The sequence below is a fragment of the Monodelphis domestica genome, chromosome 3, assembly GCF_027887165.1.
Source record: "Monodelphis domestica isolate mMonDom1 chromosome 3, mMonDom1.pri, whole genome shotgun sequence".
NCBI classification, from domain to species: Eukaryota; Metazoa; Chordata; class Mammalia; order Didelphimorphia; family Didelphidae; genus Monodelphis; species Monodelphis domestica.
In genome coordinates this window covers 4,983,880-5,005,726 of record NC_077229.1, presented here as the reverse complement: position 1 = coordinate 5,005,726, position 21,847 = coordinate 4,983,880, and the positions used below count along the sequence as shown (strand labels likewise).

The 21,847-nt window shown below is 39.6% G+C and overlaps 1 protein-coding gene across 1 annotated transcript; it reads left to right on the top strand.

The window, feature by feature from the left end:
• Positions 1 to 1,395: 1,395 nt before the first annotated feature.
• On the top strand, positions 1,396 to 21,559 carry LOC103098608 (zinc finger protein OZF-like). The gene is made up of 4 exons (XM_007490229.3): positions 1,396 to 2,983; positions 11,167 to 11,293; positions 11,768 to 11,863; positions 12,956 to 21,559. Exons 1-4 carry the CDS (start codon positions 2,945 to 2,947, stop codon positions 14,122 to 14,124), a joined length of 1,431 nt encoding a protein of 476 aa, XP_007490291.1. The 5' UTR covers positions 1,396 to 2,944; the 3' UTR covers positions 14,125 to 21,559.
• Positions 21,560 to 21,847: the final 288 nt, after the last annotated feature.

Sequence of the window (21,847 nt, the reverse complement as noted above, 5' to 3'; positions counted from 1 at the left end):
GCTTAGGGTTTGTTAAACCCAAAGATCCCATTGGATCTTACTATTGGAGTAAGAACTTACTATTTGCTCAGAAAGTAGGAAAGTAGTCTGGCAGAAACTAGACACAGACCAGCACCTCACATTGTATATACTAACATAAGCTAAAAATGGGCACATAAGGCATAATGGGTAAATAATATGAGTCAATTGGGGGCCATAGATGGGGGAAGAGTTCATGACCAAACTAAAGATGGAGAGGTTCATGAGAAGTGAATTGGATCATTTTGATTACATAAAATTAAAACCTTTTTACACAAAACGAATGCAGTCAAAATTAGAAAAAAAAAGGAAACTGAGGAAGAAATTTTTATAGAAAGTTTCTTTGATAAAGGTCTTGTTTCTCAAATATATAAAGCATGGGTCCAAATTTACAAGAATAAGCCATTTCTCAATTGATAAATGGCCAAAGGATATGAACAAAGTTTTCAGAGGAAGAAATCAAAGCTGTCAATAGTTATAAGAAAAAATGGCATAAACTGCTAATAGAGAAATGAAAATTTAAATAACTCTGAGGTACCACTTCAAACTCATTAGACTGGATATGTCAGAAAAGAAACATGATGAATGCTGGAGGAAGTGTGGTACACTAACTAAAGCACAGTTCCTAGAGCTGTGAACTGGTCCAACTGTTCTGGAGAACAATTTGTAACTATGGTCAAAGGACTATAAAAATAATGTATACTTTTTGATTCAGCAATACTGCTAGCAGATCAATACCTCAAGACATCAAAGAAAAAGATTCATTCATACCAAAATATGGTAGCATCTTTTGTGATGGCAAAGAATTGGAAACTGAGAAGATGCCCATCAACTGGGGAATGGCTAAACAAGTTATGATATATGATTATTATGGAATATTATTGAGATTTGTGAATTTTAGATGTACTCCACCCTTCTTAGTCTTTAGAATTTTAGCAACCAGGAATGTTCTGTGACTGGCATTTGCTAGCAAGTGACAAATCAGAAACAACTGACTGTCCCCTAAGAATAAATAGGTTTAAATAATGAAGAACAACATAAGTATCTAAATGATTTCTTTTTCCAAATTTCTAAATTCATGTTTATAAGCCACTGGTAAAAAGGAAATTGTGGGAATTATCAAATTTACTTAAGGAGTAAAGGATTAAAAATCTTAAGAGCAAGGAAGATTAATCATTCATCACATGGGCACAAATGGCCCACCTTGGGCCAACCTCTGTCTAAGGAACTGCTGATGTAAGGTGTGTAAGGGATTAATGCTACAGAAAACCTGGAAAAGCAGAAGCAATGAATGGAAGCTTGAAGATCTGTCCATCAAGGAAAATTCCAGAGAAGAATGTGGCCTAGAGAAGGCAGTTAAACAAACTGCTTCTTACTCACTCTTTTTCCTGGGACTTTGGGAGAAAGAGCCAAAGGAGATTTCCCGGCCTTTCTGGTTATTTGCTTCTCTCTGACAGATTTGGAGCTTTGCTCTGAAGACCTTTGAAAGCTGTTAATAATATCCCTCTTAAAGACTATACAACTTTACCAATTCATCTTGAGATTTATAATAGATTAGGGAAATCCTAAAGTCCCTCTCTCCCATCCAGATTCCCTTTACCCCTCCTTCCTTTAAAATAAATCCCCCTTTCTAGTATTTTAGAGAGTGAGTTATCTGTTAAAATGTCCGTCAACTTACCCATTCTGATCCCAGCTTGATTTCCAACTGAAAAAGAGCCGAAGTTGGTGGGGGAGGAGGAGGGAAAGAATTCTGTCTCCCCATTACCTTATTGCTCGGTGTGTTTGCCCAGCACCTCCAATGACCATAAACAACCCAGCAAAGGAGCCACCTAATACAGGTGGAACAAAGAACAGACCCCGCCCTTGAGGAGCTCATGCCTTAGGCAGGAGTGGAGTGGACCAAATCCCACGTTCTCCTGGAAGTGAATCAGTATCTTTTATAAGAGGACACAGCGGAGCTGACGTCATTCCAGCCCAGAGGTCTCCCCTCAGCAGGGAGACGACTGAGGAAGGAGGGAGAGCGGCAGAAAGCGAGTTCTGCCCTAGACATGGACATGGAAAAGGCTCGTGGAAGACCATCCCGGGACGGGGGGGAGGGGAGTGAAGGGTCGGACGGCGCGCCTCTAGGGTAGGCTCTGTGTGACCACCATAGGAGAGTGCAACCGGGGTCACTGGAGCAAGGGTGAGGCCAACGCTCCCTGAGACCTTCCCGGGGACCCCACACCATCGGGTTCACCCAGGTGGACGCTGCTGCTCTGTCCTTCTACGGGGCCAGCGAGGAGCCCTTCCTTGGCAGCTCTGGCTCCCTCCAGGTACCCCAGGATGAGGGAAGCCCCGGCTCTAGGCGCGGAGCCAGTGTGTGAAGAGTTTAGAAGGAGCAGGGTCTAGTCTCTAGGCTCCGCCCTGTTTGCACTTCTGTAGTGAAGGGGAGGATCTGCTCCTGGGCATGCGCACAGAAGCCTTTTTTTCGTCTGTAATGTGTCCTCTCACGCCTTCGGTCACTTCCTCCTACGCGGCTTACGTCACTTCCGATCGTGTTCCTTTCTCTGCACCGCCCTCAACGATCTTTGCCCCAGTTTAATCTGAGCTGCTTCCTTTCCTTCCTCATTCGTAGCCTGGGACCTAGGTAGAGCCCTGCGGCCTCGTCTGGGCTCGGGAGTTGGAGCTGGGAGGAGCGTGAGCTGGGAAGACATCTGCGCGTGCGCCGTCCACCTCTGCCCATTCGTCGGGTCAGGGGCGTGTCCAGCAGTACAGAACAAGTCCCGGACGGCTCGAGAAGGCCAGCCGGGCCACTTTCTCCTTCTCCGACCCCCGGGAGCCTTTATCCCCGGCGTGGTCCGGCTGTCCCCCGCCGTTTGCAGCCTTTGCACCCTTCCGCTCCCCAGATCCGCCCTCCTCGAAGCCGGACCCGGAGCAGCAGGAAGACATGGTGGGCCCCGAGCACCTGACTGCCTGGGCCCCGCAGGTGAGGGGCGGTCGATGCCCAGCGGGAAGAAGCGCTGTGGGGCGCGGGGTTGGACCCAAGTCCAGGCAGGGCTCGGAGGGGTCCGCCGGGGAGCCTCGGTCTGCCCGAGGAGGGTCTCTTCTGTTCCGTCTGAACCGGGGCGGGGTGGGGGCCGCTTCAGGGATGACACTTAATCACCTGAGGGCGGAGTAGGGAGTGGAAGAGGCCAAGACAAGCCCCAGATGGAGACCACTCCTCGGACCGAGCCTCGGAGATAATAGGTGGCAAGGCCGCCGGCTGGCATAGGGTGCCCCGGCCCCAGATCGTCACCATCCCGAGGATTGGAAGGAGGCGCCCCCAAAGGGTGCCCCAGCATAGGATGGACCTCAGCGGCCCAACTTGTTCAAACCCATCCCCTCCAGCAGATCTCTCTGTCATCGCTACTCTCCTTTCTCCTCAGTCTCTCCTTCCCGGCTGGCCCATCCTCTGCTGCCTACAAGCGGGCCCCCGTGTCCCCCATCACTTCTGTTAGCCTGGGCCTTCTGCCCTTTGGAGCTAAATTCCTCTCTCTCTTTTACGTCATCTGGCTTCCAATCTCGGAGTTGCCAGATCCAGTGACCTCTTCATTTTCCTCCTCTCTGCAGCTTTGGACACTGCTGACCACTCCTCCTCCTTGATATTCTCTTCTCTCTAGGTTTTCAGGACCCCCTTCTCTTCTGCTGCTTCTCCTACCTCTCTGACTCCTTTGCTGGATCTTCTCCTGATCGTGTCCTCTAACCATAGCAAGATTGCAGGTCTTATTGCCTCAAATCTGTCCCTGTCCAATCCATTCTGCAATGTAGGTCTGATCATGTCACCTCCTCAGGTTGGGGTTCTCTTTTTTCCCCTCCTTCCCCTCCAGTAATATTTTTATTGTACCCCTCCTTACCTTTAGGAACAGTTTTAACATTAGCTTTCTGATACATTATGATCCAAACTCTCTCCCTCATTCTCCTCCTCCCTCTCTGAGATGAAAAGAAAATTGATATGGGTTATCCATGTGTTATCATGCAACACAGATTTCCATATTCATCTTGTTGTGGAAGAAGACATATATCACACATACAAAAAAAAATGAAGAAAAAGAAATTTAAAAATGCTTTGCTCTGCATTCAAAGCCCGTCAGTTCTTTCTCTGGCAGTGGATAGTATTTTTCATCTTTGTCCTTTGGACTGATAGTAGTTGCCCTCCATAGTTGATTATATACAATTTTGTTGTTGCTGTGTGCAGTCTTTTCCTGGTCTGTCCACTTCATTTTGCAACAGTTCATTTAAGTCTTTCCAGGTTTAAAAAAAATGCATTTAATTAATTAATTTAGAGTATTTTTTCCATGGTTACATGATTCGTGTTCTTTCCCTTTATTCCCCCCCCCCCCCCCCCCGCCCCCAGCCAATGAGCAGTTGCACTGGGTTTTACATGTATCATTGATCAAGACCTATTTCCATATTCTTAATATTTGCAATAGAGTGATCACTAAAGTCTATATCAGCAGTCATATCCCCATTGAACCATGTGATCAATCATGTTTTTCTTTTGCATTTCTACTCCCACAGTTTTTTTTTTTTTGGATGTGGATACATTCTTTCTTATAAGTCCCTCAGATTGTCCTGGATCATTGCATTGCTGTTAGTAGAGAAGTCCATTATGCTCGACTGTGTGTGCCATAGTGTATTGGTCTCTGTGTGCATTGTTCTCCTGGTTCTGCTCCTTTCACTCTGCATCAGTTCCTGGAGATCATTCCAGTTTCCATGGAATTCCTCCATTTCATTATTCTCTTTAGCACAATAGTATTCCATCACCATCACGTTGGGGTTCTGTCCTGAGTCCTTCTTTTCTCACTCTATACAACTTGACATGGTGATCTTAGCCATTCTATGGACCATCTATGCCTGTGATTCTAAAATCTTTGTTTCTTGCCTCAGTCTCTTTGCTGACCTCCAGTCTTGAAGCATCTCAAGTGGCCTTTCAGATGTCTCAAACTGACTGTCCATTTAGCATCATAAATGCATTATGTCCAAAACAATTCCTTATCTTTTTCCCTAAAACACTCCTCCTCCTACCTTTCCTGTTACTGGAGAGGCCACTCTTATTTTCTCAGTCTCTCAGTCTTACAACCTAGAAGCTATCCTGAACACTTCATATCTCTTACTTTCCCAAATCAAAAATATTTCCAAGATCTGACATCTTTCATATATATCCCCGTCTCTCTTGTGACACTGTCTCCTCTCTGGTGTTACAGACAAAAGAGTGGTTGCCATAAACTGTGACCGAGAAAATATGGGTTCAAGACTTTGAATTGCCAAAAGCATAAAGATAATTTTTAGTGTCTTGATTTAAATAAAAAATAAGTGGTCGCCATGGGAAAAATTCCCAAATATGAAATACCCAAGTCAACTGGGTTTTATGGAGATTTTAATTAATATAAATGAAGGAATTAAGAAAAGGGAAAGAGACAGAGTAAGAGGAAATAGGAAAAGGCTAGGGTCTAGGCCAATGGCCTAGGCCTTTCTCTTTGAGAGAGAAACTAAGTCAGTCTTTAATCACTCACCACAAGATCTTTCCAAGCAAAACTCTAGTGTTCAGAGACCCAGCTACTCCAACTAGTCTGAGCTCCAACTCAGCTACCAAAGCTGAACTAACTCGAACTTCCCTGAACTGGTTCAGACAGCTCCTTTTAAAGAGAATTTTCTCCTATGTCACCTCCCCTAAATTTTCACATCTACCAATCACAGTAGACGTTTTCCAAAGGACTGATCATTCTTAATTCACATCTTGTTATCACCTTCTTAATTCACATCTTGTTATCACCTTCTCTGGGTAGACTAAAACTTCTGAGTATTTCACATCTCTTTGCTAAGCTTGCCCTTTTAGTGATTAATTTAACCTTTATAGGTACTTAGTACCCTTTTGTATTAGATCTAAAAATAGACCTAGCTTAAGGGCTTTTGCCTCACTATAAGTATGGGTTAAGTACTTTTTCATTGTTCAGTAAGGAGTTTTACAACTTTATCTTCCCCTTAAGGTATGCCTAAATATGAGTGGAGTAAGGTTAAGTTCTCAATACATTCCTGACCAAGTACCTCCATTGTTTAAATGGAGATAGACTTAACCAAATATTTTAAGGTAGAGTTTGAGCAGTTTTAAGATATGATCATTGGGAGACTAGTCTCCCCATTGATCATTTTAACATAATCATCTTGTAGTCCTAAATGCACTTCAAACTACAGATGTATACGACATTCAATTTTCTTAAGAGGAAATTAGAGTAGTGAGGGAGGAAATAGAAAAGAAAGAAAGAAAAACCAATGTTTTGCTAGGCGAATTGACAGAAAGCCAAATTAGGGGCAGTCCCTTTTGCCATAAAAGTGTACATTTACAATAAATGTTCAATCAAACTTCAGTTCAATCAACCACATCCAAAGTTCATTCTTGATCTTCTTGATGTAGTGTGGTTTTCCTGGCATCTTTCTGCAACAGTTCATTCTCTGGATATAGGAGTTAGCTAGCTTCTTCCTTGAAGATCTTTTCTTGAACAAAAAATTAAAATCTTGAATTTTTATAGAAATACAATCTCAAAAAAAATAAAAAATCTTGGATTTTAAATTAAAATACAATGGTACAGGATCTCATCACCTTATACTTTGATTACTACAGGTCTTCTGTCCCCAATCCAAATCATTCTGCATTCAACCACTGGTGTGATTTTTCTAAACTGTGGGTCATATCATCTCCTTACTCACTAAATACAAGTGACTTCCTATTGCCTCCAGGAACAAATACAAAACTCTCTGTTTGGTATTCAAAAACCTTCATATCCTAGATCCCTCTTGCCTTTCCAGTCTTTTTATACCCCGATTCCCAAATCACGGTCTTTAATCCAGTGACATTGACTTCCTGGCTGTTTCATAAATGCCTCTCAGCTCCAGGTATTCTCTCTGAAAATATCTGAAACTCTCCTTCCTCCAGTCTGACTGTAAAGATTAAAATTTAGGAATATTGGGCAACTGGGGAGGTAGAAATTAGTTTCTCTCTGCAAGGAGTATTATATTTTTTAGAGGTTTATTGAAGATTAAGGATTAAAGAAAATACAGGATAAGAGACACATGTCCAGGCCATAGAGAGGCCTAGACACAACCTCACCTACATTATGAAAAAAAACCACGCCTGCCCCAAAGCGGAAGTCCAAGAGACTGGACAAGACCTTTGCCACTAGCTTAAATCCTTCCTCCATCTCGGCCCACCTCAGAATTCCTGTGAGATTACAAAGCATTTTGGGGAAGTGGAGCAAAGGCTTGTGGGGATTGTAGTCCTGTATTTGAGTCTATTATTTACATTTCTCCGTGTGATCATTTTTGGAAAAATTAATTTTTCCCCAAAAGGATCATAAAAACATAATCAACTTAAAAGATTACAATAATGTGAGGATAAGAGAAAAAAAGAAAAAAAAGAATAAAAACAATAATTGCTGAATGCATTGACAAAAAGCCCGTTAGGGGGCAGTTCACTTTGGCATGAAAGTATACATACAAATAAATGTTCAATCAACCACACCCAAAGTTCATTTTGATCTTGTGCAGCTTGTGGTCTGGAGGCTTCTTCATGGTGGCTTCTCCAACAGTTCAGTTCTGGATTCAGAGATGTAGCATCTTCTTTACCTAAAATTCTTCTCAAAAGGAATTTAAACTTTGCAATTTACAATAATATTTTTTTTTTAACATTTCCCCATGTTGTGGGTGATTGAAAGATACAGAATCAGTTAGGGATGCATGGCTGAGGTATGAGGTATATGAATCAATTGGCAAGAGATATTAAAAAGACATCGGAAAAATCAAAAAGAAAAGAAAACTTTCTGGATGAAAATATAGACTCTCAAAGTCTTATGTGTAAAAATTCCAAGTAGAAGAAAAATAAATCTATAACAGGTCCTTCAATCAGGGCCCAATCAAAATGATCTAAGTAATGATGCATTTACCCAGTCAATAGCCAGGACTACAGAAAGGTACCACACTATGAGAGGCAGAAAAGGAAGGGACCAGATTATAGAAGCCAAGTAGGAGCCAAGGTTTTGGGGATACTCGTCTGTGAGTATCTTCAGAGTGAGTGTGGACACAAGGAAAGCCTATGTCTAGCAATGATAAACACAGTAACCTCGAGTCTTCACACTAGGTTCAAGACCTTTGTATTGGCCTAGAAGTGCATCAATCCATCCTGGATTGGCCTTTCTTTGGCTCTGTGCAATGGCTCTTGTGTGTATATCTTGTCCTGGAATCAGACAGAATCATTAAGCAAAGTCCCATAATTTCTTTTAAATAATTAGTGGCATCATTTTTAGAGTCACAAGCTTTTTGGGCATGCTCTGACAAATGTATTTCAAACTTGTAGCACTGAAAAGTCAAGAAGTTAAAGAAAATCTTAATGCTGGTGACATGTGTTTCAAATATAAAAAGGAGAGAAAAAATAATAAAAAAAACTGAAAAAGTATATTGCACGTGCAAGAAAATATAATAATAAAAGAGCTTTAAAAAATTCAAAAATATAGCTTATAATCATTGACACTCTGTGTCAGCTAAGAAAATATAAAATTCAAGGCTTTCTCACCAAAAATGAGATCCATTTTCTCTTAATATCTGGCCATGATCACTGTGAGTAGAAGGCAAATGAATTGAACAAGGTTAACATTTTTTCATTTTTTAAAAATACAGTAGTACAAATATGTAGTTATCAATATCCCCAAAATTCTCAATAGCCCAATTAATTACAATAGCAAACAAACACACGATCATATTTCACATAAGTTGCTGTATGACATTTTTCAAACCTGTGAATTGATGGACATTTGTCACAATTTTTACAAACATAGCAATCTTTCAACCTTGGTAATAAACATATTTTTAAACAAAGTAAAACTCATCTTGGGCTAAGAACATAATCAAGAAATCTATATATCATTCTGGTGGAAGTTAAATAGTGAGCTGAAGAGTATAAATAAAGGGGTGCTCCTTTTGGAGGCTTTTAGGGATACAAATGCCCTGAGATTAACTGCCCAACTTCCATTCACATATTTAGAAATGCGGGAAGGTTGGGGGTTATAAAATGTATTTCACTTCAGCTAATGGGCCTTACCTCGTGGTAGGGGCAGGCAAAAATAACCAGATTGTTAAAAAAAAATTCCAAAAATCATATTTAAAAAACCCTTAAAATCAAATCATTTGAGGTATTTAGCACATTAAAATTTCCAAAGGTTGTTAATACAATTATAACCAGTTCTGAAGTCCATCTATCCTCAGCAAAATAGAAAAAAGCTGTTTCTTCATATATGGGCTTATTCACAATAATATTTGTTCAACACAGTTATAGTGGAAAAACAACAGAATTTTTAAAACTCAGCACATTCAAAATAAATTCAATCAACCTTCAGTTCAAGCAGAATAATATTGAATCCAGTAATATATGAACTTAAAGTCACAAAGTTAAACCATAACAAAAAATGCAATAGAATACAGAGATTTTTTATAAACCATTGGAGTCTGAAAAGCCTTAGAATATATAGCCTTTAGTCTCTTCAAAGTTCCTTGGGTGGGTTTTTTTGTTTGTTTGTTTGTTTTTAATTATCCATTTAAATGTCTATTGTCCGAAGGTAGAGTAGTAAAGGCTATTGATCTGCTCAGCGCCCCACAGCTGGGGAGAATCTGAGGCCAGATTTTAACCCAGGACCATGCTCTCAGTTCCCTGAGCCACCCATTTGCAAATTCAAAGTTGAATCTTTGGGCTGAATGTTTCTTCTGGCATGCAGGTGAAATCAATGAAATTACCAGAACAGTCAAAAATCCTTTTAAATAGCCCATTGCTTTTTAAGTTTCTGTTTGAAAAAATCTGTTTCTTCTCCTCTAGTCTCTCTTTCTCCTCTCCCCTGATATGATCCCTCCTCCTGCCCCAGTCCACGTGGAGCTGTTTGCTCAGAGGCTTAGCCTAAGGGAAAATTACCCGGTCTCCTTTCCCTCTCCTCTCTCCCTTCTGCCCACGTGACCAATACTGTTACCAGGTGGTTGCAATGAGTCCTCAGCAATCTGCTCCAAGGATCTGGGTGATGAGCCGGCTGGGGTCACACTTGTGGGTCTGGGGCTGGGGTGATGAGCCATCTGGGTCGGAGGCCAGATGGGTGAGAAATAGACCGCCGGGGTGGGTAGGGCCGGGAGTTCGGGCACCAGGTGAGAGGCCAGGAGCAGAAGCAGGAGCCGATGGTTTTCTAAAGAGCATCTCGGAGAACCGTGGCTTTAAAAAAATCATTATCTAGGCTAAAAAATTTGAGAATTTCTCATCCAATCTAGTGGTCACCAAAACTGTAAAGATTAAAATTTAGGAATATTAGGCAACTGGGGAGGTATAAATTAGTTTCTCTCTGCAAGGAGTATTATATTTTTTAGAGGTTTATTGAAGATTAAGGATTAAAGAAAATACAGGATAAGAGACACATGTCCAGGCCATAGAGAGGCCTAGACACAACCTCACCTACATTATGAAAAAAAAACCACGCCTGCCCCAAAGCGGAAGTCCAAGAGACTGGACAAGACCTTTGCCACCAGCTTAAATCCTTCCTCCATCTCGGCCCACCTCAGAATTCCTGTGAGATTACAAAGCATTTTGGGGAAGTAGAGCAAAGGCTTGTGGGGATTGTAGTCCTGTATTCGAGTCTATTATTTACACTGACTACTGACCTCCCTGGCTTCCTTTAAGTCTCAACTAAAATCCCACCTTTTACAGAAAGCCTTCCCTGACTTCTCTTAGATTGTTGGCTCCTTGAAAATATCTCTTTTGGCATCCCTAGACAGCACAGTGCCTAAAACATAGTAAGTGCTTAATAAATGTTTACCAACTATTGGTTAGCTAGTTTAAGGGAGGATATGGAAAAGAGTCACATGGGTTAGACAGCTCGGGATGGGTGGTGATCTGCATGGCTAAAGTGAATGTCCACTTTGATGAGCTCAGACCTTTTGGAGCACATTGAGGATTACTGTTTGGTTCCCTGGTTCAGAAATGAATATAAACCTAGGTGCCAAGGAAGTGAGGGATCTGTTCCTAACAATTTCTACCAATTTCACTCCTATCTTTCTGGGTGAATAAGAGGTATGATCCTTGAGTAACCTCGTATGTATGTGCTGTTTCAGGAATTAGTATCATTCAGTGATGTGGCTGTGGACTTTTCCTGGGAGGAATGGGGGCATCTGGCCCCTTCTCAGAAGGAGCTATACCAAGAAGTGATGTTGGAGAACTACAGGAATCTTGTTGACCTGGGTAAGAATAACTCCCACTAGGACTTAGAACATGGCCTTTAGATGGTCTTTGCTTCCTCCCATAGTCACTTGTTTGACATAGCTACTTCCTGAAACATTTGTGGGTATGAGGCCTGGTACTTCTGCCTCACATAAACATTGGTTGTTTTGTATACGTGGAAGCTGGGTGGCTTGCTCACATTGCCTTAAGTTGTATCTATTCTACTGTTCTCCCGGGTGAGAGACTCTCCTAAAAACCTAGGGCAGATTACAATCCTTTGTCAGGGTTTGGGCCCACTGACCTAATTTTCTTCACGCTCAAATCTATTCTTCAAACTCTTTCCATTTTCTTCTTTGGGGATGCAGTAGAGAATAGCCCCAGAGGTCTTTTGTAGAGTTCTCTGGGGGTTCCTACTGTTCCCATTGTTCCTAAAATAAAGACTGGTTTTCCAAGTTAGCTCTCTGACTCCAGTGCTTTGCTGTTTCTTCTGAGCAGGGTTTGCCATTTCCAAACCAGATGTGATTTCCAAGTTGGAGCAAGGAAAAGCACCTTGGATGCCAGAGGAAAAAGGCCTAAGATGCGGATGCACAAGTGAGTGAGAGAAACAAGGTGGATGAGGATGCTCAGCTGGTCTTTTGAAGATCTGTGTTATCAAGGGAAATAACTAAAAAAAGATAGGAATGGAAGGCAGAATAGTACTTTCAGATATCAAACTATATCATGAAACTGGGGTCGTCAAAGCGTTTTGTTACTGGCAAAGAAAGAAAGGAGTAAATCAATGAAACATGGCAGATGAAGGAGAATCAGAAATCATGGAACTCAATAACCTAGTGTTTGATAAAATACAAGCCATAAGTTAAAGGACTCCATTTTTGATAAGAATTTCTGGGTGAATGGAAAAGCAGACTGGTAGAAATTATGCTCAAATCAATATCTTATACCATATTTTACAATAAATTTAAAAGACATACACCTGAATATTCATATAATAAAATGTTAGCTGTGGGTTAGAGATGTATTCTTAACCAAACAAGGGAAAGCATATTATAAAAGATAAAGTAGACAACTCTGATGACATGAAATTGAAAACTTTCACAGACAAAATTAATGGATAAGAGAAATAGTCAAATGACAATGATAGACTTTGTATTAAATTTCTCTGCTGTGGGTTTGATATTTATGATATACAAACAATTAACAGGCATATCTATATATCTTTATCTCACATTAAATATATACGAGGCCAAAATCTATTCCCTAATAGGTAACTAGGTACAGAATAGGAACAAATAGCTCACAGGAGAATTGCAAATTTATTAAGTATATGAGGAAATGCTCCAAATCGCTAAAAAATGAGAAATGAAAATCAAAAGAACTTTGAGGTTTCATCTGATATCTTGCTAGCAAAGATGACAGAAGTCAATTTTGGAGGGTTTGTGGGAAGATAGGTACACTGGTGCATTGAGTCTGTTTCCTCATTTAGAAAATGAAACAAGTGACCTTGCTATCTTACAAGACCATTCTGATGCTATTTGAGAAAGCCTTTTAAACATTGCAAATAATGCTAGCAACCTATGGTAATTGTTTTGTTTAACTAGTCATTTGAAGTTTTATTTTGAGGAGATACAGATGACAGTACTTAATCATATGATAGAAGATTGTGACATGACTTATTTTTTTCAGCCTGGGAGATGAGGCCTAAAATTCCCAAGATGGGCATTTCTATGGATCTGTTATCCCTGGAAAGACTCTCAAGTGAAGGCATCTGTGACTCCAAATTGGGAAAATCATGTGAATGTACAGCCAGATTAAAGAGGAAGCAGAACAATGAAGAGAAACATTTTCGAGTAAAAATTATCCAAAAGAACTCGTTGAATGCAGTGAAGAGCAACAACTATAACAAGTGGTTTGGTTTATGGCCAGTCCATTCTTCACACCAGGGAAAACAAATAGGAAAAAGTCTCTACAAGTATAATAAAGATCAAAAAAGCTACTCACTCAATTCAGACCTAAGAAGAAACAGTGATATATACTTAAAGAAGATACTTTCCAAGCATAATGAATATGAAAAATCTTTCAGCCATAATTCTACTTTTATGGAATATCAAAGAAATTGTACTGGAGAGAAACTTTGTGAATTCGATGAATGTGGGAAATCGATATGCCTTGATTCATCCATTGCTTCATATCACAGGATTCATTCTGAAGAGAAACAGAATAAATCTGATAATTGTGGGGAATGCTTCTCCCAGAGCCTACAACTTATTGATCATCAGGTAACTCCTCCTGGAGAGAAAGCTTATGAATGTAATGAATGTGGAAAGACCTTTAGATACAGCTCATCCCTTACTTCTCATCACAGAATTCATACAGGAGAGAAACCCTATGAATGTAATGAATGTGGGAAGACCTTTAGACACTGTTCATCCCTTACTTCTCATCACAGGATTCATACAGGAGAGAAACCTTATGAATGTAACGAATGTGGGAAAACTTTTGGCCAAAGTATACAACTTCTTGGACATCGGAGAATTCATACTGGAGAGAAACCTTATGAATGTAATTACTGTGGGAAGAACTTTAGACACAGCTCATCCCTTATTTCTCATCACAGAATTCATACTGGAGAGAAACCCTATGAATGTAATGAATGCGGGAAGACCTTTAGACACTGTTCATCTCTTACTTTCCACCTCAAGATTCATACTGGAGAGAAGCCATATGAATGTCGTGAGTGTGGAAAGGCCTTCCGCCAAAGGTCACATCTCACTTGTCATCAGAGACTGCATTTTGGAGAAAAACTTAGCAAATATAATGAAAATCAAAAGGATTTTAGTCATACACTTTGCTGAAAATTCTAGAATGCATATTAAAAAGAAACTGTAGATGAAGCAAATTCTTTAAATTCCTATAACCATTCTAAATCTTTTCTTCTCTAGTTTCCAGACAACTTCTACATCCAGTGTCAAGACTTACTGCAGATTTTTTCAGTGGGTGTGTGTATATAGTAGGAGGTCACTCCCTCAATTTTCTTTCTTTTATTAAATATATATGTATATATATAAAACATGTCTTTAATCATGACCAGAGAGACAACAATCACAGCCACCACACAGAGCAAACCACTCTCAGATGAACCTTATCTCAGGAAAGATGCAAATAATGGGGAAATCCCCCCTCAAATTTATTTCTATGTCATCATTGCTCTCTTTTTTTCCCCCTTCTGGTCTTTTTGTGTCCTCAGAACTTAGTACATTGCCACTGGCACACAGCAGGAGCAAGCCAATTCCTTTTTTGGCATCTTTGATATTCTGGCATCCTTAATGCTACCCTTCTCACTTGTTCCAGATGTTATTCATATTTCTTAAATCCAGAGAGTATAGAAATAGAAGCCTAGAAGATATGAGTTCCAATCCCATTACTGACATTTATTTTATTTGAATGGAAAAGTTTTCTCAGTGGTAGAATGGGATTAATAATACCTGCAAATGCATAGAGTGACTATGCAGATCAATTAAGTTATAACCTATATGTATAATTATTATTTTAAATTGAAAAGTTTAAATTCCTTTTGAGAGTAATTTTAGGTTAAGAAACATGCTACCTCTCCAAATCCAGAAAGTGAACTGTTTGGAGAACAGATCCAGAGTGAACTTTGGGATGTGGTGATTTGAACTGTGTGGGGTTTGAATGCATTTGTTTTGAATGTACAGTCATGCCAAAGGGGACTGTCCCCTAACTGGCTTTTTGTCAATGTACCTAGTAATCATTGGTTTTGTTCTTGTTTCCTTGTATCCTCAAATTATTGTAATTTCCTAGCTGGTATGTGTAAACCTTAAAATTTCTTAGACTTATAAATGTTGGAAATTTCACCATTGGGAAATTTCATACTTGAAAAATTTCCTATTGAGAGTGGGAACTCATTGGAATGTGAACCCCATTGGCATGGGAGGTTCCTCCTCCTCCCTTCTTAAGATTACTTTAGGACAGAAACCTTTTGCTGAACAATGGAAAGGGCTTTGGCCTATGCTTAAACATAGAACAGGAAGTTCTTTGAGTCATGATTGATTTTAGAATTGATACAATAGAGATACTTGGAATGACAGAACCAGGTCTTGGAAATTACAATCTCCACCCTACTCAGTCCTAACAGGATTTAGGAAGAGCTGCAGCATAGATCAAAATTTAATTATTCCAATCTCTACCCTACTCAGGGTAACAGGATTTAGGAAGGGCTGTAGCAAAAGATCAAGATTTAATTATTTGAGAATATGACCTTCAACAGACATGTGCAAAGCCAGAGACCTCTGGGCGGACCTGGGTTAAGCTAGAGCCACCATTGGCACAGGGAAAATGATGGACAGTGATTGGTAGATGTGAGAACTGAGGGGAGGGAACTTGGATGGTTTCCTTAAAGATAGAGGGGTCTGAGGACGGAGGGTTGGTTGGAGAGTTTTTTGGCTCTGAGAGGTTGTGCTGCTCTGAAGGAAGTTGGAGGTGGAGGCCGCTAAGACTGTTTCTCCATTTTGGTCACGTGAGTAATAGGGACTGATCTCCTTTCTTTGCCTCAGCTATCTAAGGGCTTGGGCCTTTTGGCCCAGCCTAAACAGAAGGGGTATTTAAGCCCTATTCCCTTCTCTCCCCTTTCTCTCTCCCTCTCTCTCTCTATCTCTAATACCTTTCTTCCTCCTGTTTGTAATTAAACTCTATAAAAGGTTGACTGCTGACTTGAGTTTTCATTTAGGAATTACGTAGCTGAATTCCTTGGCAACCTTAAATTAATATATATCAGTCTTTTAAAGTGATTTCCTTGTCACATATGTTTACAAGATCCGGTTGGGGGGGGGGGAGAATGTAAAAATGGAGATTTTGAACTCTAGACTTCAATCCCCAGAAGTCCTTGGTATTTCCCAGAATTCCCTATAATCTCACCTGAGTCTCCATATAGGCAAGATCACAATTGTATTTAACTGGCAGTAACATTGTAATGATGTAGCAAGTATAGTGGTAAGCTAAGTGCGGGGATTTTGAGTGAGCTAATCAGCCATGGGCATGTGGTTTTATTTTGTATCTTCTTTATTCCTTGATTTCTAATGATCCTTAATAAACCTCATAAAATATAGTATTTTATTAGTGGAGATATAATTTAATTTTTACATTTATAAAAGTGATTAGCTGACTTCATTGTGTTATGTGAATACCAGCAGTTTTTAGTAATATTCCAACCATTTCTCCTACAGCTTTCATAGCTGGTTAAGCCATGTGTATGTGTTGTCTGCCTATCATAACCCTTTTTCTCTTCAGTCCTTGACACATCCAGCTGCCATGTCAGCTTTTCTCTCCTTTTCTGCTAAATTTCTTGAAAAAACTAGCTGTACCTATTGTTTCAAGTTCCTTATTACCCCCCCCCCCATTTTAGTGCCTTCCAGTGAATGGTCAACTTCTTTGACTAGTCTTGCTCTAAAAAGGCTGTAATCACTTCATAATGGACTTACTACATCTTTTTCCTGAATTTCTAGATACAATTGAACACCCTTCAGATCCTTTCTAGATATTCCCTTTTCCTTTGTCTTCAAAGTCTCCCAGTTTTGGCTGTTCTAAGACACCACTGACAAGTTTTCTTTTTTTACTTTGGCTTTATTATTTTGTCTATTGTGTTTTCTGGGATCCAATTTAGTTACAAGGCTTCGTGTATGACTTCCAAGCAGCTCTGGCTTTACACTACCATTATCACTTGCCTGTTGTACATCTGATTTCTATGTTGGCACCCTGTTTCACACTCTGTATCTCATGTTCATAATCTTGATGTTCTTTTTAATCCTTCTGTGTCTCTTGCCTACTCTTACTTACTAACATCTACTGAATAACTCTTACTTCTTTGTTTTCCTCTCTTTTCCCAATAGCTATCCTAAATGCAAACCTTCAAGAAGACCTCTCTGGACCACTGCAGCAGCCCCATTCCTTATCTCCCTTTTCCCTTTGATGCCCCCAACATTAACAGATTAATCTTCCTTAGGATCTAATCATGACTAATTTGCTCAAAAATCTTTGTCTTTCTCAAATATTTACAGAATGATTTTCATACTCCTTTGACTAAGATTTAAGTTCCTCCTGCATCAGATACTATTTTCTGTCTTCCAGTCTTCATGATACAACCTCTGGAAAATCTGTGGTACAACCCAACTTGGATCATTTTCAGTCTTATTAATATATCCTATACCTTCCTACCTTTCCTTAGGATATTACCTTTGACTGGAATGCCCCTTATTGCTATCTCCCCAAGATTTTTAAAGCCAAACCACCATAACTCTTTCCTGTAAACCCAGGGGTGGTGTACTTATATGTAATTTGAGGACTTTTTTTCATTGTTTTTTCTAACCAAATTACTAGTTGAGTCATTAAGTGCCTACTATGTGCCAGGCATTATATTAAGTGTTTGCTGCCAGCATAATAAAAAAGAATTCAGAATAGCTTTTTTTTTTTCCCATCATGTCCCCCCAGTAAATGAATGTCTATTTAATTTTAAGGTTGTATTGGTGCCTTTTATTATTATTATTTTTAAATTAGTTTTCTTATACATTATTTTCTAGTTAATGTAATTTCTATGGATTCCAGGCTCTTTGAGGGCAGAGACTATGTGTTATTGAAGCTTTTTACTTTTACAATAATCAGTTCTGTGATCTTAGCAGATGGCATCTTTTTTTCCCTCAAGTACCACCCATCTATTTTTTTTAAATTTAATTTATTTAGTCAATTTAGAAGATTTTTCCTTGGTTACAAGAATCATATTATTTCCCTCCCTCCCCTCCCCCCACCCTTTCTGTAACTGATGTGCAATTTCACTGGGTATTACATGTGTCCTTGATTAAAACCTATTTCCATGTTGTTGGTGTTTGCATTAGGATGTTCATTTAGAGTCTACATCCCTAGCCATTTCCCCTCAACCCATGTATTCAAGCAGTTGTTTTTCTTCTGTGTTTCTGCTCCCACAGTTTTTCCTCTGAATGTGGATGGTGTTTTTTCTCGTAGATCCCTCCAAGTTGTTCAGGATCACTGCATTGCCACTAATGGAGAAGTCCATTACATTCGATTGTACCACAGGGTATCAGTCTCTGTGTACAATGTTCTTCTGGTTCTGTTCCTCTCACTCTGCATCAATTCCTGGAGGTTGTTCCAGTCTCCATGGAATTCTCTCTGATTATAAGAGATGTAGAGCACTTTTTAGAACTGCCAATTCATGTCCCTTGCCCATTTATCAATTGGAGAATGGCTTGATTTTTTGTACAATTGATGTAGCTCTTTGTAAATTTGAGTAATTAAACCTTTGTCAGAGGTTTTTGTTATGAAAATTGTTTCCCAATTTGTTGCTTCCCTTCTGATTTTAGTTACATTGGTTTTGTTTGTACAAAAACTTTTTAATTTGATGTATTCCAGATTATTTATTTTACATTTTGTGACTCTTTCTAAGTCTTGCTTGGTTTTAAAGCCTCTCCCTTCCCTTCTGACATGTATACTATTCTGTGTTCACCTAATTTTCTTATAGTTTCCTTCTTTATGTTCAAGTAATTCACCCATTTTGAATTTATCTTGGTGTAGGGTGTGAGGTGTTGATCTAAACCTAATCTTTCCCACACTGTCCTCCAATTTTCCCAGCAGTTTTAGACCTAGTTTTAATTGTGTGGAGAGTGTTTTGTAGTTGTGTTCATATAGTTCCTGTGTTTGTCTTGGCAGATAGATTCCTAAGTATTTTATTATGTCTAGGATGATTTTAAATGGAATTTCTTTTTCTAATTCTTGCTGCTGAGATGTGTTGGAGATATATAGAAAAGCTGATGACTTATGTGGGTTTATTTTGTATCCTGCAACTTTGCTAAAGTTGTTGATTATTTTGACTAGCTTTTTTGTTGATTCTCTAGGATTCTTTAAGTAGACCATATCATCTGTAAAGAGTGATAGCTTCATCTCATTGCCTAGTTTAATACCTTCAATTTCTTTTTCTTCTCTAATTGCTACTTCTAGTGTTTCTAGTACAATGTCAAATAATAGAGGTGATAATGGGCATCCTTGTTTCACTCCTGATCTTATTGAAAATGCATCTAGTTTATCCCCATTGCAGATGATGTTGGCTGATGATTTTAGATATATACTGTTTATTATTTTTAGGAAAGACCCTTCTATTCCTATGCTTTCTAGTGTTTTCAATAGGAATGAGTGTTGTATTTTGTCAAAAGGCTTTTTCTGCATAGCAGATGGCATCTTTTTTTTTTTTTAAACCCTCACCTTCTGTCTTGGAGTCAATACTCTGTATTGGCTCCAAGGCAGAAGAGTGGTAAGGGCTAGGCAATGGGGGTCAAGTGACTTGCCCAGGGTCACACAGCTGGGAAGTGTTTAAGGCCAGATTTGAACCTAGGACCTCCAGTCTCTAGGCCTGGCTCTCAATCCACTGAGCTACCCAGCTTCCCCCAGCAGATGGCATCTTATTGCATTTGAGTAACTAGATAAAATTCCTTCTGGAATTCTAAAATTTCTGAATTAGAAGGGACATGGAGGCTATTTAGTCTAATTTAGATCTGAATTAGTACCACATTGCAGTATCCTTGACAAGAGGTTATCCAGGATCTACTTAAAGGCCTCTAGTGAGCTATAACTCACATTCTATATCTGGAAGAGCCCAAACATTGGGAAGTTTTTCCTTCATTGACTTGTATAAGCCTCTTTGAGATATCCCCCATTGTTGTTGGTACTTTGAAATGAGCTCTAATGTCTCTCCACTCCCCAACTCCCAATTTTCTCCTGAAAATTTATATTTCTTTCAAATGGTCATAAAAAGATTTGTTCACAGCCCTTTTCTAGAGTCTCCTGGGTTTATTAATGCCCTTTTGAAAATGTGGTCCCTAGTTAAAATGCTCTTGATCTAGTCTCATATCAGGACAGAGTACAAGACTATCATCACCTCTTTATATCTTCAAGTTATTTTCTCAATCTTATTAGATTTTAGCATTTTGAAGTGCCAGATCTGTTGTGATACTATTGACCCATACTGAGCTTGCAATCCAGCAAAATCTTAACGTCCTGGGGCAACCAGGTAGCCCATTAGAGTGCTAGACCTGGAATTGGGGGGAACTAGATGCAAATGTGACCTCAGACACTTCCTAGGTGTGTGACTCTGTGCAAGTCTCTTAACCCTGATTACCTAGCCCTTGCTGCTTTTCTATCTTAGAAGTGATACTAAGTAAGAAAGTAATTATTTTTTAATCTTAAAAGTTCTTTTGAAAGCAATGGCCATCTAGCCATGCCCCTTCCTCATCTTGTGAAGTAAACATGAAATCAAATCTAAGGATATACATTTATCCCCATTAAGTTTCAGCTTTGTTGATTTGATGCACAAGGAATCCATCAGAATCTTTTGGAATCAAGACTTCCCAGGCCAGTGTGTTGTGTAAACCTTAAAATTTCTTAGACTTATGAATGTTGGAAATTTCCCCATTGGGAAATTTCATACTTGAAAAAATTTCCTACTGATACTAAGAACTCTATTGGAATGTGAAACCCCTTGGCATGGGAGGATCCTTCTCCTCCCTACTTAAGACTACTTTAGGACAGAAACCTTTTGCTAAACAATGGAAAGGGCTTTGACCTATGCTTAAGCATAGAACAGGAAGTTCTTTGAGTCATGATTGATTTTAGAATTGATACAATAGAGATACTTGGAATGACAGAACCAGGTCTTGGAACTTACAATCTCCACCCTACTCAAGAGTAACAGGATTTAGGAAGGGCTATAGCAAAGATCAAGATTTAATTATTTGAGAATATGACCTTCAACAGACATGTGCAAAGGAAACAGACCTCTGGGCAGTCCTGGGTTAAGCTAGAGCCACGATTGGCACAGGGGAGACATCGACAGTGATTGGTAGATGTGAGAACTGAGGGGAGGGAACTTAGATTGTTGACTTAAAGATAGCGGGGTCTGAGGACGGAGGAGGAGTTTTTTGCTCTGAGGAGGTTTTGCTTGGAGGAGGTTTTGCTCTGAGAGGTTTTGCTCTGAAGGAGTCTGGGAGTGGAGGCCCCTGAGACTGTTTCTACATTTTGGTCACGTGAGTGATAGGGACTGATCTCTTTTCTTTGCCTCAGCTATCTAAGGGCTTGGGCCTTTTGGCCCAGCCTAAACAGAGGGGGTATTTAAGTCCTATTCCCTTCTCTCCCCTTTCTCTTTCTTTCTCTCTCTCTCTCTCTCTCTAATACCTTTCGTCCTCCTGTTTGTAATTAAAAACTCCAAAAGGTTGACTGCTGACTTGAGTTTTCATTTAGGAATTACATAGCTGAATTCCTTGGTGACCTTAAATTAATATATTATCAGTCTTTTAAAGTGATTTTGATATCACACTGTGGCTGACCACACGGGAGTCTAAAGAATTCTCTCAATAAACTTCTGAAATTCCTTGCCTTTTTACTCTACCTTCTCACCACTTAGTCCCTTTTAACAGCAAACTTGGCTTAAAGACACAGCTGCTAGAACACGTGAGTATAAAAAACTTTTCTCTCTTCTCTTTTCTCCTTAAGTTAAATTGGAAT